The sequence below is a fragment of the Nematolebias whitei genome, chromosome 22 (genome assembly GCF_014905685.2).
Source record: "Nematolebias whitei isolate Nwh7 chromosome 22, NemWhi1, whole genome shotgun sequence".
In the NCBI taxonomy this organism is placed as follows: domain Eukaryota; kingdom Metazoa; phylum Chordata; class Actinopteri; order Cyprinodontiformes; family Rivulidae; genus Nematolebias; species Nematolebias whitei.
In genome coordinates, this window is record NC_056519.1 from 9,694,598 (window position 1) to 9,710,119 (window position 15,522).

At 38.7% G+C, this 15,522-nt stretch overlaps 1 protein-coding gene across 1 annotated transcript in view; it reads right to left on the reverse strand.

The window, feature by feature from the left end:
* Positions 1 to 659: 659 nt before the first annotated feature.
* The window catches only part of lrrc17 (leucine rich repeat containing 17), a gene marked incomplete in the record, with an annotated part of 22,670 nt that continues 7,807 nt past the window's right edge, over positions 660 to 15,522 (reverse strand). The window contains 2 exon segments of the mRNA XM_037696068.1: positions 660 to 2,550; positions 7,417 to 7,572. Coding sequence (XP_037551996.1) covers positions 2,114 to 2,550; positions 7,417 to 7,572 — 593 coding nt within the window.

The following is a 15,522-nucleotide window of genomic DNA, read 5'->3' on the forward strand; positions in this document are numbered from 1 at the left end:
TATTGGTCTGTGATCAGTGTTCAAGGAGCATTTAAGTCAAGCGGTCTCCTTCACATCAGGTGCACCTGAACTGTCCTCTACATATTACATCATCTCAAAATGATCAGGACATTGTTGCGATTCTTGTATTTTTTTTTTTACAGTTTAATTGTGGAAAACATAACGCGCCATGTTGTTCCAAAATACCAGCAATCCAAGCCGTGTCAGCACTTTTCTGGCCGCAACGACGTAAAATGAAGGGCAACAAAACAAGCACAGAGCAATTTCTCATCTGTTGACCATTTTCATATGTGCCTTAGATAAAAATGCTTTAAATGCTTTTGGGAACGTTTGTTTTGGTGCCTCTGTGTGGATATTCGATCCTCCTGCAACAATGCGAATTAAAGTGTTTCTGACAACCTGCTACAAGCAAAAACCACTGTGAAATATAAGTTTGATTTTTATTTGAGACAACTGGACATATGTGTTACTTCTGTCATGCATACGTTTCAGTGAATGCAATCAGCTTAAACAAAGAGAATGGATTCAAATGGACCTTTAAGAAGTGATGAGCTTCAAAGGAGAACAAACTGTCTTGAAAACATTAAGTGTTGTTTAAATGCACCGACAAGGCAGGACCTTGAAATGAAACCGTGTTTCTTCATTCATTTGCATGTGGGTTGTATCACAAAACTGGAGCAAACATCCTTAAATCCTTCCAAGTCCAGTAGATGGCACTCCGCTGCAACACATGGTCCATAACTGCAGGTTGGATGCTCATTGTCTTACAGGATGATTTGAAACATGTGTGTGTTTGTGTGTGCTTGAGCAGAAATTGTTAACTCAATTTACATGCAGGCTAGGAGACATAAAAAGTCAAACCAGCAAGTCTAGGATATTATGTTTCCTTGTGTCAGATGCCAAAATAGCAGACTGTAGTGAAACTTAAGCCTTGAAGTCATGAAGTAATCAATCGTTCTGACAAAGATTTGACCATTCTGCATCGCTGTATCCTGATTTTATTAGACAGAACTTGGACTGTATAGATAAAAGATCCACAGTATGATCTGTAAGCTGTTAAAGCATTTTATTCCGTCTAATTCTGCATTTGATTAATATGTCGACTTAGAACAAGTAATTAACTGTCTGAAATGCAACCAAAGGCCAGCTGAAGGTGTAAGGAGGTGGACTGAGCCTTAAGACTTAATGTTCCTATAAGCATCACTTGATTAAATTAGATTACTATGAACAAGCAACATGTTTTACTGATCAGTAACAGTCAGATGTGATCAAAATCTCAGGAAAATATCTGTTTCCTGTCATTATTCAAAACTGAAAGGTCGGATCGTATGCTCATCTTCAATATTTAGTTTTTAAATCAGGTGTCCAACTTTCCAACACATTCATTCAGGAAAAAAAAACAAAAACAATTTTATTTCCAGAAAACTGGCAGACAACACCATACATTAATGTAATAAAGCTCCAAAAGTACCTTTTAGCACATATTTCCTGAATCAACGCGTACTGTAATGGTCAAGAAAAAGCACCTGCAAATGATTGTGTAGATATTTGAAATATTGTCTTCTGATGGGACACCAGAGGTTTGTTCATGAAACAGAGTGGAATGGCTAAAGATAAATAAGTTATAATCTCCTGCTCTTTTGCATGAAAGGATAGTCTGATCAATTTTGAAGTGATATTCTGTTTATCTTTAGTCAATATCGTATCAGCTAGGACATCAGTCCCAGAATACAGAGAAAGGCACAGAAGACTTTGTCCAGGCTAGGCTCATAACCATTGAGGACCTATAAGATAAAATACTAACTACTACAAACTATATGACAGAACATCACTTCATAAATGGCAAAACTATCCCTGTGAAGGTAAACTACTCAAGGTAACATTGCACCAAATGAACTTTGAGGGAAATGTTAATCTTTCAACCCAACTTTTTAAACGCCCAAATAAGCTGGAAATGTTGATAATAGGTGTTTCTCCCCCCCCAAAAAATGTAATTCACATTATGTTTTCTAAACATCAAATCACTTAGTTAACCTTTAAAATATGAGTAGACTTCCATGTCAAATCTTTTGTGTAAATTTCTTCTTAAACCGCATCAGTCGGCTGATCCATTCTAACTCAGCCTGATGATCTCAAATGTGTTGGGCTCCTTCTCTTTCAGGGGCTGTGGAAGACCCTGTCCCTCACCCGTCTCCCCTGTCACCTCCCCTGCCTCGTTGTCTGAACCTCCTTGTGCTCCCTGTTCAGTGTTGTTCCCGTCTGGGTATTTATCCACAGGACACTCCCCGTTGTAGGTTTTGACGTAGTCCTCAACTCGCCAGCCTCTGAACTCGCGCGGCTCCGAGCAGATCAGGCCAGTGTAACGCACGTCGGGGTGGTGCTTGAGCCAGTAGATCAGGTAGTGGATGTTGTAGTCGCAGATCCAGCGGTTGTTCCCCAGCACAAGTTTCCGTAAGAAGTACAGGTCTTCCAAGACGCCGTACTGGAAGTAATGGAGGCTGTTGTTGGACAAATCAAGCTCTCGCAGGTACAACAAGCCTGCAAAAGCAGCTACAAAAGAAATATTCTGTTATTCATCATTTTAATATAATTAGTGACTCATTCATATCCTATTGTATGTACTACTGCATGTCCCTTTGCATGGGTTTAGAACTTGGTCTGATCCTGTTCCTTGAGAGCCACGATCCTGCATGTTTTAGGTTTCTCTGCTTCGACACACCTGATATGGATGAATGGGTAACATGCTTCTGCAGAATCTGAAGAGATAATTGAATCAGTTGTGTTGGAGCAGAGAAACAAGTAAAACATGTAGTAAAGGTGCCCTCAAGGACTACGACTGGACACCCCTGGTTTAGAAGGTTGTAGACTGGCTGTGGACACGTTTGGTCCAGCACATGCAAATTCCTCTGGTTTTGCATAAAACCAAGACACATACACTACCTGTACATATAAAACCTGCACTTCTTGTGTACATCTGAACTAAGTCAGTTGTATGGACTTTGCATGTTTTGCGGTAATTGTACACTTCCTGTATTGCAAATGTATCACACAAGTGTTATTTGTGTGGGCCACAAGTCAGAAGTATATTTGACTTATTACTCATCAGTGTGGTGAGCATCCAGCATATGCAAATTGCATGTAACACAAGGAGTACCAGCATATATGTATATGGGTAGGAACCATTCTGCTGCATATAGATACCATTGCAGAGGGGAAAAAGAATGTTGTTGAGGGTGTTTGACTTCTGCAGAAAGATGATAGAAGCTGAGAAAAGACATGAAGTCATACTGGCATTGCTATTCCTGGAACACTAGCACCGGAACATGAGATGGCAGAGGGGTTGGTGGGTATGCCTATGAAATGACCAGCAAAGGCTCTTTGACCAGTATCACACCCTGTTTCAAGAGTTGGAGAGAGTCACAAGGGGACTTTGTGTTGTACATGCAGATGCCTCCTAATAGGTTTGCAGAACTTTTGTTGAGGTACATACTCGGCATTACCAACATGTGTTTTCCTTGGGCAAATGGTACCATTTTTTCCCACGTCTCAAGTAAGCCAGTCTCTGTTTGGCAAGTACTTTGTTCATACTATTTCTCCAACTTTCCATTGGTTATCATTGGGACGCTTTATCCCAGCTGCAAGCAATCAATCCCTGACCCATGCATGTCTAAAATGCTTGTGGTGGGTTGAGTGTAGCATACAACATTATCATCAGTGGACAGCAGCAGTGCCTGAGGTGGAGAGTGATTTGTGTTAAAAAACACTTTGTAAAACATCACAAGACAGTTGTGCTTCCTTGAAACATCAAAACAAACTTTAAACAAAAGAATATGAGCAGCTGGCATGAACTGATCATTAGTTCAGGACTTAAAGTTGGACTAATTAAGTTTTTGAAAGCTTCCAGGCTTGTCATTAGTCCCAACTTGTGCAAGTTTTTATAGTGGGAGTAATGGGACAGCGGAGACTGTTTCTTGCTGTCCACCAGCCTCTGGCCCAGCTTTGATCTTTACAGTGCGGAAGAATGGGAGGAGGTGGAAGTAAATGGGAGGAGAGGAAATAAAGTTTGTGAAGCATACAGAGATGTCCTCTACCTCCCCTTTCTTATCTCCCGACTCAAAAAGAGCAGCTTTTCCAGATTAACTACTGTTCTTTTGGTTTTCTGAGCCACCATTTTTACCACCCAACACCATGAGTAATCATATATTTTAGCAAAATATCCCATGAATCACTTGATAGATTTTAATGTAACCCTGTCAATCCAATTTAGAGATGGCTGCCACAGTTAAACATTAGTAAACACAAAAATGGATGTAGTTTAGCCTTTTTAACAGGTATCGAGCTAAAATTTAGCTGATAGTTTTCCACAACACACGCTCTAACCACTAACTGATTGAGCAATTATAACTAAAACTTTGGCTTAAACTGATGGTGTCAATCCCTGTCTGTCTGTTAGCAAAATATCTCGTGCACCACTGAATAGTTTTTATTGAAACTCAGAAAAGTGTTATAACTGATTACTTTTGGAGTTCGGCCATTTCAAGATGGCTGCCGCAACTAACGACTGTAGTAAACACAAAAATTCCTATAGCTCAATTTCACAGCTGTACAGCTGAATTTTGGTGTGTTAGTAGTTGACACACATTCCTAGCACATCCTACAAACATTACCAAATCCAACAAGATCATAGTTTAGATTACAGGAGTGTAAAACTCACTTACAAAACGGGGCCAAAATTAAAAGCATTTTCAAACTAAGGGCAAGTTTCAGAATTTACATTAACTTAAGTTAGATCCAACATATTTTTTTTAGTTGCAGTTTCCTTAAAATGAGTTTGATTGGTCTCATTTGACATTTTCTGTTGCACTTTTGACATCGGAATGAAAGATTACTGGAAAAATTCAAGTGGAAAAAAGTATTTTACATTTAAAATATCATCTTGGGGGCCAGATACGTTGTCAACGAGGGCCACATTTGGCCCCCGGGCCTTAAGTTTGACATATGTGGTTTAGAACTTTGGCAAACAGGAAACATGTATTTCTTCAAGGAATGTTTCATATTTTTCATGAAATTTGGAGAAAAAAACGAATTGATCTAATCTAACTTTCTTTTGGTCACATTTCCTAAAAGTTCAAGTTCAAGTTTTGTGTCTTACTAAGTTCATGAGGAACATCTGTCCCCTCATTACAGCTAGAAACTCTGGCAAAATGATTTAGTCTACAAGCCACAACGATCCAGCACAAGGTTTAGCCAAAATCAACTCCCTGTTATAAATAGGCTTGCATCCATTGGTGACAACCCAAGAACCCTTCTGTTGCATTTTCATCCATCTTTTTTTTCTCCTCTCTTGTCATCCACCACATGAAAGGCATAAATAAAACAGCCTCTTTCAAATTCACTCTGAATGTGAGGATGATTAGAAGGAGCTGCGAGGATTGGGACCACGTGGGACCACGGCTATCAGAATTACCCAGGATTTCTTTTTCACTTTACAAATACTTCTAGACACGCTGGGGTGAAGCTGCAGTAGATTGTTTACATGTGTTGATGGGCAATGATGAAGAAAATCCACAAGCTTTTTTTGTTTTGTTGAGGAGGAAGAGGATTTCCCTCCTGGGCAGGAAGACATGAGTCCAGACATCATTAGCTTGGTGTGAGTAATGAACAATCACTTTGTCGTATAATTCCTCACATGCTGAGGCTGAGTGTGTAATCAAAGAGGACTACTAAAGATTGTAAGGCTAAATATTCTAGGTGTTACTTTTGAAGGCACTAATCTGTTGATTTATCCATCACACGTACATTTTGACTTGTATTCAAATGTGATTCAGAAATAATTGCTTTCTTATTATTGGCTTAAACGTTTCAGTGATTCTTTCAACAGTGTCTGTATATCCTGTCTGATGCTGTGACTTCTCAGTCATCGAGCTTATTTCATAAGAGGGCATCTGGACTTGTCTTCAGAGCCTTCAAAACGTTTCCTCTATTAATGATTTATCTATCTTTTGTACGTCCCACAGGCTTTAAACGGACAGTCTGTTCACATTGAAAGTAAAGTTCTGTCAAATAATTATCATTAATGGCTAGCCAGATGAGTGCAAGTTTGTGTTTTTGATTTAAAAGTGAGTTACTTAGTCGAGACACCAGTGACAAACTTAACAAACGGTGTCACGCAAAATGAAGCACAGGACTATGCAAGTGGTGGCCCTGGGCCCAAAATCAGTAAACGCAGTATGGCCTACCAAAAATAAAACGATACATTTTAAATTTAAAAAAGGAAATCTGTGAAAGAAACATTTAAAAAAAAAATGGACATGGAAATACAGGTTAGGTCAGTAGTTCCCAACACTGGTCCCTGAGGAACACCACCAGTTGTTTCCCAGCTTTGAAACACCTGATTTGAATGAATGGGTGCTTAACATGCTTTGGTAGAACTTGAAGAAGTAATAAAATCACTGAATTAGGTGTGTTGGAGCAGGGAAACAACTAAAACATGCAGGATGGCATTCCTCAGGGACCATGGTTGGGAAACACTGGATTTAGATAGTCCATGTTATACAGTTCAGTCCACTTACCAACAAGTTAATATAAAAAAATTAGAGTTTAAATTTTTAATTAAATGTCTATAATGACAATAATGGCCATATGTCTGGCCCCTGAACTGTTGGTTCTCAGGTTTAGCTGATGTAGCATTCTTTCACACTGGAAGAACAATTAACAGGCCCTGCTAGCTGTTAGCCTAGCCCGGAGGATGGCGTTAGCCCAGTTCTGCAAGCTGCAGGAGTCAAGTTACAGTTTTTATTTTTGCCATTTTACCTCTTTGGTTCTCTTTCTTACATAATAATAATTTATTTAGATTTTTGTTTCTGATAGAGAAAATATTATCAATTGTTATTCGTGCTTTTTTCCCCTGCTGGTGGTCAAAAAGTACAAAATTCTGATCTATGGCATCTCGGCTTCAAAATAAATAATTTGCAGGATTACTCTGCCTGTTTATGAGTCATACATCAGGCTCTTTTTTTTATTTTGCAATGGGAAACTGAACATTTCTAGTATTTACAATCTTGGGAAAAAACATCAAGATCGCAGCCCAAGAGTGGATAATCTATTCAACATTTAACAAACAGCTTATGCTCCATTTTGATGTAAATAATAAAGTTTTAGCTCATTTTAGTTGTGTTATTTTTGCCCTCACATGAACCAAGCAGCTCATTTAATGACTTCATGCAGCCTTTTCATGTGGCTAAAAATTGAAGTCTAAATCAGGCTTTCTCATCTGCATGCAGTTAAGCCACTGACATTTTAAAGAAAAGAACAATTTGACACAAAGCTGGAGATAAATTTGTGTTTGCATGATCCAGTCTCTATGCCCATTCAGTTTTACTTCTAAAATGACAGAATGGAGGACTGCTGCGTTACCTGTGTCTATCTGTTGCAGGTTGTTGCTGCTGAGGTTGAGCAACTTGAGGTCTTTGGACAGCAGGAACTGTTTTGGCCTGAGATGTTTGATGCTGTTATTGGACAGATTTATCTTCACTATTTCCGGTGGCAGTTCAGGAGGGATGTGATTTAGATCTGAGGAGGGAGACAGGAAGCAAAAACATTAGCTCTTCGACTCTGAAGGCACGTCCAAGGAGGAAGAAAATGCACGATTCATGATATTTAAACCCAAAATAGTGGAGTATTTGCAAAAGTGTCAAAAAAGTATTTACTTAAATATTACTCCAAAAAACATGCTTTCTGATGATAGATTTATGGTCCTGAAGCAGATGTGCAAAACACACGAGACCTGAACAGACACTGAAATTCAATCTGTCCACATCTTATATGTTTTCAAGATGTTATGTGGGCTGTGTGCAACACTTTAAATTTTTCAAATGGAGCAGAGGAGGACAGCGTGTGCAACAGTGTTTGACTGATGTGCTACAAAAACCTTTTTTTTCTATATTCTTCCAGTGTCACACACTCCATTGTTAATATAAAGTTGAAATGTGACATTTTCTGCTTTTGTCAAAACTCCAAAGATCCTAATGCATTTTTGTTTCAGGTTACATTGTGGGGACCAACTGCTCCTTGTGGAGACTAAAGCCAGGTCCCCATATTAGTAGTTGCCTAGTACCAGTTTACTATTACTAATACTAGGTATGCACTAATAATGGTTAGGTTTAGGGGAAGGCTCAGGGTTAGGCCATAGAAATGAATAGAAGTCCATGCCAAGTCCCCCAAAAATATGTTTACAAGAATGTGTGTGTTTAAGTTAAATGTGGTGCCCTTTTTGAATTCAGGTGACTCTAAAAAGCAGAAAACCTATGCTGTCCTGTTCAGATTATTCCATTAACTCATATGATAACTCAAATTCAGAATTGAATTTAAAATCTTACTTCTAACCTACAAAGCCCTCAACAACCTAGCTCCATCTTATTTTAAAGATCTTATTGCTCCATATTTTCCTAACAGAGCACTTTGTGCTCAGACAGCAGGCTTATTTGCGGTTCCTAGAGTTTTCGAGAGCAGAATGGGAGGAAGATCTTTCAGTTATCAGGGTCCTCTCTTGTGGAACCAACTTCCAGTTTCTGTCCATAAGGCTGACACATTGTCCAGTTTTAAGACTTTCCTTTTTGATAAATCCTATAGTTAGGATTGTTGTTATGCTGCCATAGGCTTAGACCACTAGGAGACAAATTGACCTCATTTCCTTAAATTAATTGTTAAAATGTAATAGTTCTCATTTGATACTATTTCTATCTTAACATGTGAGTCTCAACCTGCCATTGTGTATCTGTTCCTACCAATCCCAGCTTGTCGAAGCAGATGGCCGCTTGTCTCGAGCCTGGATCTGCTAAAGGTTTCTTCCTCATGAGGAAATTTTTCCTTTCCACTGTCGCCTTCATGCTTGCTCAAGATGAGAGTTCTGCGATTAAGTTAAATTCAAAGCAGTCTGCTCATCAGATAATTAACCTTAAGTTATTATTTTTACATGTGAAAGTTTCTGTTCAGTGTCCTGAGATGACTTCTGTTGTGACTTGGCGCTATATAAATTAACTGAACTGAACTGAATTGATATTTTGCTAACAGGACTGACTCTGACACAGGCATAAACATGGCCAGCCATCGCTTTTTGGCAACAAAGTGGTGACATTTTAACAAGCTTGAACACAGAACACTTCTTAAAGCTGTAACCGCACATGTTGAGCATTTAAGATAGGCCGAAGCCAAAAACGACATTTTAATGAGCTAGGAATTAGTGGTTTCTCCAGTCATTAGGCTTATGTCACCTGTCAATGGGAAGGGCAACGTTAGGAACCTGAAAACTGTCGGTCACATGCGCTGAAGCAATCATGTTCCGAGTAGGTGGCCCGTGCAGTTGAGCGTATGTATGTTTAGACTGTGGGTGCTGCTTCAAACACCATCGAAAAGGATTTATTTCTATCCATATTTGAACAAATCCAGCCTATTGTGTATGATCTGTGTGAGAAACATCAATTTGACACGTTTCCTGCATGTATTTATTTTACACAGACTGTCTAACTTCGCTGAAGCAAACACTTACGGAGCTTTTTATGGAGCAGATGTCGTCTTTGTCTACCTGGTTTATTGCCACAGATGTTGCAGTTACCATAAATCATCTGAGAGGACGTCATTAAACACACACACAAACACGCGGTGTGAACACAGATGCAGGAAATGTCACGGTTCCCTTTCCTGTGATGCTGGTGAACGCACAGCAGGCCGAGACGTGCACAATGGGAGGAACATTTTGACGCCGCTTCAGTTTTATGTTCTGAGCTATCCACGGTGAGGACTTGTCCTCTGAGAGGTCCGAAGAGAGAATCCCAGCCGGCCTTTACGTGTACATGTGTCTGCAGCTTTGTCTGAGCAGACCTCCAGCTTTAAAGAATAATAGGAAAAACAGCTGGCACAACAAGCAGAAACTCATATTCCCAGGCTCCTTTTAACAGACTTCCACCTTCGGAGCCAAAAGCAGCATTTTCTTCTGTATAGCGGCGCTCCATCTGTTGTCCTCTGTGTTTTACAGTGAACAGGGATTATCCTCAAAGCGGTGTACTGTAAGACTTGATGTTTCTTCCAGCATGTAAAGTTTCAGAAAAGCAGAACTGATTTTATCATACATGTAATCAGAAGTTGCTGCTTTTGTTTGCTTCCTGAATGCATTTTCAGAAAGTCTTTGGGATATCTGATGATCTAACTGCTTCAGATGAAATGTTAAGCTTATGCTTCAACATATGGTAAAGTATACTTTTACCTATCGGACAGCTGAATGAATGAGGAGGAGAGGGATGATCAGGCGAATGAATTCAAGGTTCAAGGTGACTTTATTGTCATTCGCATCACATGTGGTACATGCGGTGCAACAAAACTGTGTACTCAAGGTCCCAGTTACACCCAAAAATAGCAAAAATATAAAAAGAAACAGTACACAAGAATCTTAGCTATATGCTAAACAATAATAATGTGCCGTATTTTTCGGACTTTAAGGTGCACCGGATTATAAGGCGCATTAAACGAAACTAAAACATTTTGACAGATTTTTGAGCGCCGTGTACCACATACACGTAGCAGGACCAAGACTTTGGAATGAGTTACCTCTGCTTGTCAGACAGGCCCCCGTTTAAAAACCCACTACTATTCGGTAGCTTTCAACACCAGATGATCTGTGTTTGAATCTGTACGCTCCACACTGGTTAGTCTTCATTATCTGCATCGTTTTTATGTCTATATTTCTGATTTACTTCATTTTGTATATTGCTTTGCGTGTTACCTGTTGTTCTGTCTGTACAGCACTTTGGTAGGCCTTGTCGCTATTTTAAGTGCTCTATAAATAAAATGGTATGGTATGGTACATAAAATCGGTTCGAGGTCAGTAAGCTGATAACATCCGAAGTCACTGCAGCATGTTGTTTTTGCAAAAAGATTGTTTTATAAAACTGAAATACAAAAAAGAATTAGATTTGGCTGGTCATTCCCTAGCCATAGTCCTGATAAGAGATGTTTATTTATCAGCCAGCTCAGTTGAGCTCTGTCACAGGTTCATGTCTTTGTGGAATTGAGGGGGTGAGGATGGGGACAGAGTGTCTTTGTTTCCATAATATCCAAGGAGGACAATTTGGAAAGTATGCAAAACAGAGGCTCTGTAAGAGGTTCACAAGGCAAAAGAGCAAAGCAGGGACGGAGCAGAGGAGGATGCATCTGCCTTCCACTGAGAGCAAGCAAGAAGTCATCAGTGCACTGTATTTTGCTGTTTCTGTGCTGCGGTCTTTTTTTGTAACTCTCACACTGTGTCCTAGACGGGACACAGTGTGAGACATGACTTTTTTTTTTTTTTCTCTCCTCGTTTTTCTCTTTTTCTTATCTAAATGAAAAGGACAGTGCTTCCCGAAGGTCGCGGCCTCAGACACCTCCGTCTCCCAATGTCTGTTTGTTTTCTCGGATGGGCTGTACTGAAATGTAATCTCAATGTGCTTCGGTGCAATGACAATAAAGCTGATTCTGATACATTACTAATTCATTTACACAATTTCTCATTAAGTTTCAAAGTAAAAAAAGTTGTAAAGACTAACAAGGTTTTCCATTGTTCCCAGAAGGAATGGGATGGCACTGTGGATGATTTATAGAGACATACGGAGGGACGTAAAAACTCTGAATCTTAATAAAAACTCTGCAGTAAAATGTCTCAGAGTGGTTTTACTATTATCACCTTCTACAATCTATGAAACCAGCAACTAATTGAAAGCAGGTGCTTTATTACATTTTCATGCTTTTATTAAAACTTATTTAACCTTTTATTTATACAGTATTGAGTCACGAGGACTCGTTTTGAAGAGAGACCTGTTTCTTTTAAGCAGCAGAAAAGGAAGTTGTTGTTTTTTACAGTGCTGACATGATTCTTCAAAGCTCAGCTGAATGTGAAGCTGTGCAGTTTGGACGAAAATTTGACATGGATGTTATTTTTTATTAATCACTTCGTGCTGTTTAGGTGACACGACGCACAAAACATACAGAACAGCGTTGTCTAAAAAACACAATCCCTGTTCTGTTTATAGCAAATATATCTGCTATATTTATGAGAATGACATGTTTAGGGGCTAAAAGCCAGATTCTCCTGGCGTAGCTTTCTCTTTAAGATGAATTTGTTAGTTTTTGACCTCATTGTATGAGTTGAGTTTTAGAGCAGTTTGACAGCGTGCACTCAGATGACATCCTGGGCTACCTTCCTATTGTGTAAATGTCCAAGATGAGAAAAGAAGCAGATCGTGTCAGGAATATGGAGCAGTCATCTCATCATAAACATGAGTCACTTTGCTGTTGCATTTTGCAAATAGCTTTAAGTCAAAGTAACTTTAAATAGTCTTTTTTATTATGATTTATGTGTTTCCATTAACCAATTATTTAATGACATGGTGAGCTCAGTCTCAAAAGTCAATTAATCAAAACAAACTCTGTAGGTGAGTTTCTATGCAACAGTATTAATTGAGTTTGTTATAACTGAACACACATGGTGTATTTCTGTAGTGCTTTTCCATATTAAGAATGTTGGTAGAAAACATTTGATCAGACAGTTGATTAGAAAATATGTTTCTAATACCCTTCCGTCCATTTTCTGTACCCGCTTCTTCCTTTTTGGGTCACTGATGCCCATATCCAGCAGTTACTGCAAGACGTACACCAGGACAGGTACGAAGCCCATCACAGGGCCTTATTGAGACAAACAACCTCAACCTAGGGGCAATATAGAGTTACGAATTAATCTAAAATTAATGTTTTTGTTCTGTGGGAGGAAAATGGAGTACCTAGAGAAAACCCACGCATGCACGAAGAGAACATGCAAACTCCACCCAGAAAGATTCCCAGGTTGGGGTTGATTCAGCGACCTTCTCACTGAGAGCTCTATAACAGTGCCACCCTAACCAAACTTTAAACGTCTATCTTAAGTGCTATTTCCGAACAGGCGTTTAATAAGAAATAAAAATAAAAAACACAAAAATAGGGTAAAACCTAAAAAAGGGGAAATAAATGAATGAGTAAAGAACTTTTAAAATGCATTAAAGTTCCTGCTTGGTCACTTGAGGTAGTGCAGGTTCTCCCCCTTCATCCCAGCATCATCTACATAAAACACGTTCCCACAGCTCTGTAGACAGTTGATTCTGTCTCATTAGCATAACGTTAGCGTTATGAGGCCTAAAAGCAAAATTCATGCCTGAGATGTTGCATTGCAAAACTTGGAGAGGACTGAGTCGTGCTGATCTCCAGACATCATGACATGCTCCAGATGCAGCCGTGTAGCTTCATAAACTCTGACTGAATCAGAAAAAACTTCATAAACGAGACAATCTGAGAGCCTGTTATGTTGTATGCTTATTGTGTGAATGTTTATGAAGCATTCACACTATGTGATTCTTTTTTCTTCCGTACATTTTTTTTGAGCATCTTTTTTGTTCCACAAATTTTGTGCTATTTCAACAAATCATAAATAAATGTTTAGCTCTTCCAGGAGAAGGCTGCTAAGACTTATGGTATTGGTGCAACGTTAGCTTTTTGAAATATTTAGCCTTTTCTAAAATGAATTGAGCTCATTATACATCCTTCAAATCATTAGATTTGTTTACAGCCGTTTACTGCTCCTTTCACATTTTGTTCTGAAAGTTTCAGCATTTTCTGCTATTTCAGCTACTATTTAGCTGTTTTACACTAATTTAGCCTTTTCAGCTAATTCCACATTTTTGCACTAATTTTTAACCTTTTTCAGCCCAATTCAGCAATAATCTGCTCTCTACTTCCTTATGGTAATTTAAGATTCTTTTTGTTGTTGTTGTTGTTGTTGCTACTTTTAAGCTTGCTTTTTCTTTTGTTGTTGTCGCTAATTTCAGCTTTTTCCAGATAATTTTCACTTTTTTTGTGCTCATTTCTGCTTCTTTCAACCTAATATGGAAAAAAATATGTTCTCTCCACTTCCTTTTGCTAATTTAAGCAAACTTAAGCTAACTTTTTAGCACAGCTAATTTTAGCTGTTTTCAGATAAATTCAATTTTATGTGGTAATTTTTGTAACTTTCAGCCTAATTAACTTATTTCTACTAATTTCATCTTGTTATTCCCCTTTCAGCTTAGTTCTGCTAGTTTCAGCTTTGTGTGCTATTTCAGCTACTATTTAGCTGTTTTTGTGCAACTTTTTCAGCTAATTCCACAGATTTTTTTTAAAACTCATTTCAGCTCCTTCTACTTCCTTCTGGTACTTTAAGCTTCTTTCTGCCTTTTCAGCAACTCTTTGGTTATTTTTTAGCTAATTTCAGCTTTTTAGCTAATTCCCTACTTTTTGGGCTCATTTTTGCTTATTTAAACCTAATTCAGTAAATATGTGTTCTTTCTGCTTTCTTCGGCTAATTTAGGCTTGTTCTTCAACTTCAGCTACATTTCAGCATGCTTTTTAGCTAATTTCAGCTGTTTTTCCAGCAATAAGCAGTCACACTGCATTTTCACAGGAAATGCAGTTTCTCCAGTTTATATCAAACAAACATTTTTCAAGGTTGCCATAATCTCATGCTAATGACATCTGTATACATCTGTCAGTGTTTAAACTAAGAGGCAAATAACTGATGTTATAATTCACCTCTGATTCTAGCTGGGAGGTAAGAACTGCTGTGGTGAATAAAAAATGTTACAGGAACACAAGAAAAGCTAGACACCAGTGATCTGGTAATAAGTTACAGAGCAGCAATACATTAGACCCCTTTCAAGGGAAAAACACAGACAATTATAATATGAATATGATGCATAGCAGCTGCAGTGCGTTAGGCAGCATTCACACATCAAAAACCTCATTTCATTCATGAGTCCGGGTTTCAACGGAAGCAGGACGGGGAGTTACTATTATAGAATGAAAGCGGTGGAGAGATTGATGGGATAATCACGCTGCGAGAAAAACAGAGGAGCCTTATAGCAGTCCAGATAAAGAGACGATTCAAGTATTTGACATTAAATAGAGAAAAATGATCTGGAAAATGTGCAAAAAGCTTCCTCAAGCAGTTAGACAGCACAGACACTACATTGTGTGGTTTTGGCTCGTCATTGCGAAGATCTGCTCTCCCTGACAGGCATGAGGCTCTCTATTAAATGCAAAAATCATCAAAAACAGTCTTTGATTTCTGTGCAATTAATTTATCAGGCTGTAAAATGATGAGACATGGGAGGCAGAAAGGAGTGATGCATCTGTGTTTCTTCATAAACTCTTATCTTTGTGTCCTTGAAAAGGCACTACAGTAATAAACGGTCCTGTAGAGTCAGTTTAACACACAAACAGAGCTAATGGGAAAAAGAAAGGAAGCAGAAAGAAAGTAGAGTAGGCCTTCTTTTCCTTCTTTTACTCTAATATTGTCACGCCAATGTTTTCCTGTTCAGTGTTTCCGCTGTAAGTGTTTTGGCATTTTATTCCTTCAGCTTAATCATTTTACTCGTTCACGTATCAAAACCTGCAGCTGATTCTGAAGATGGGGGCTATGATTTTTTTCTT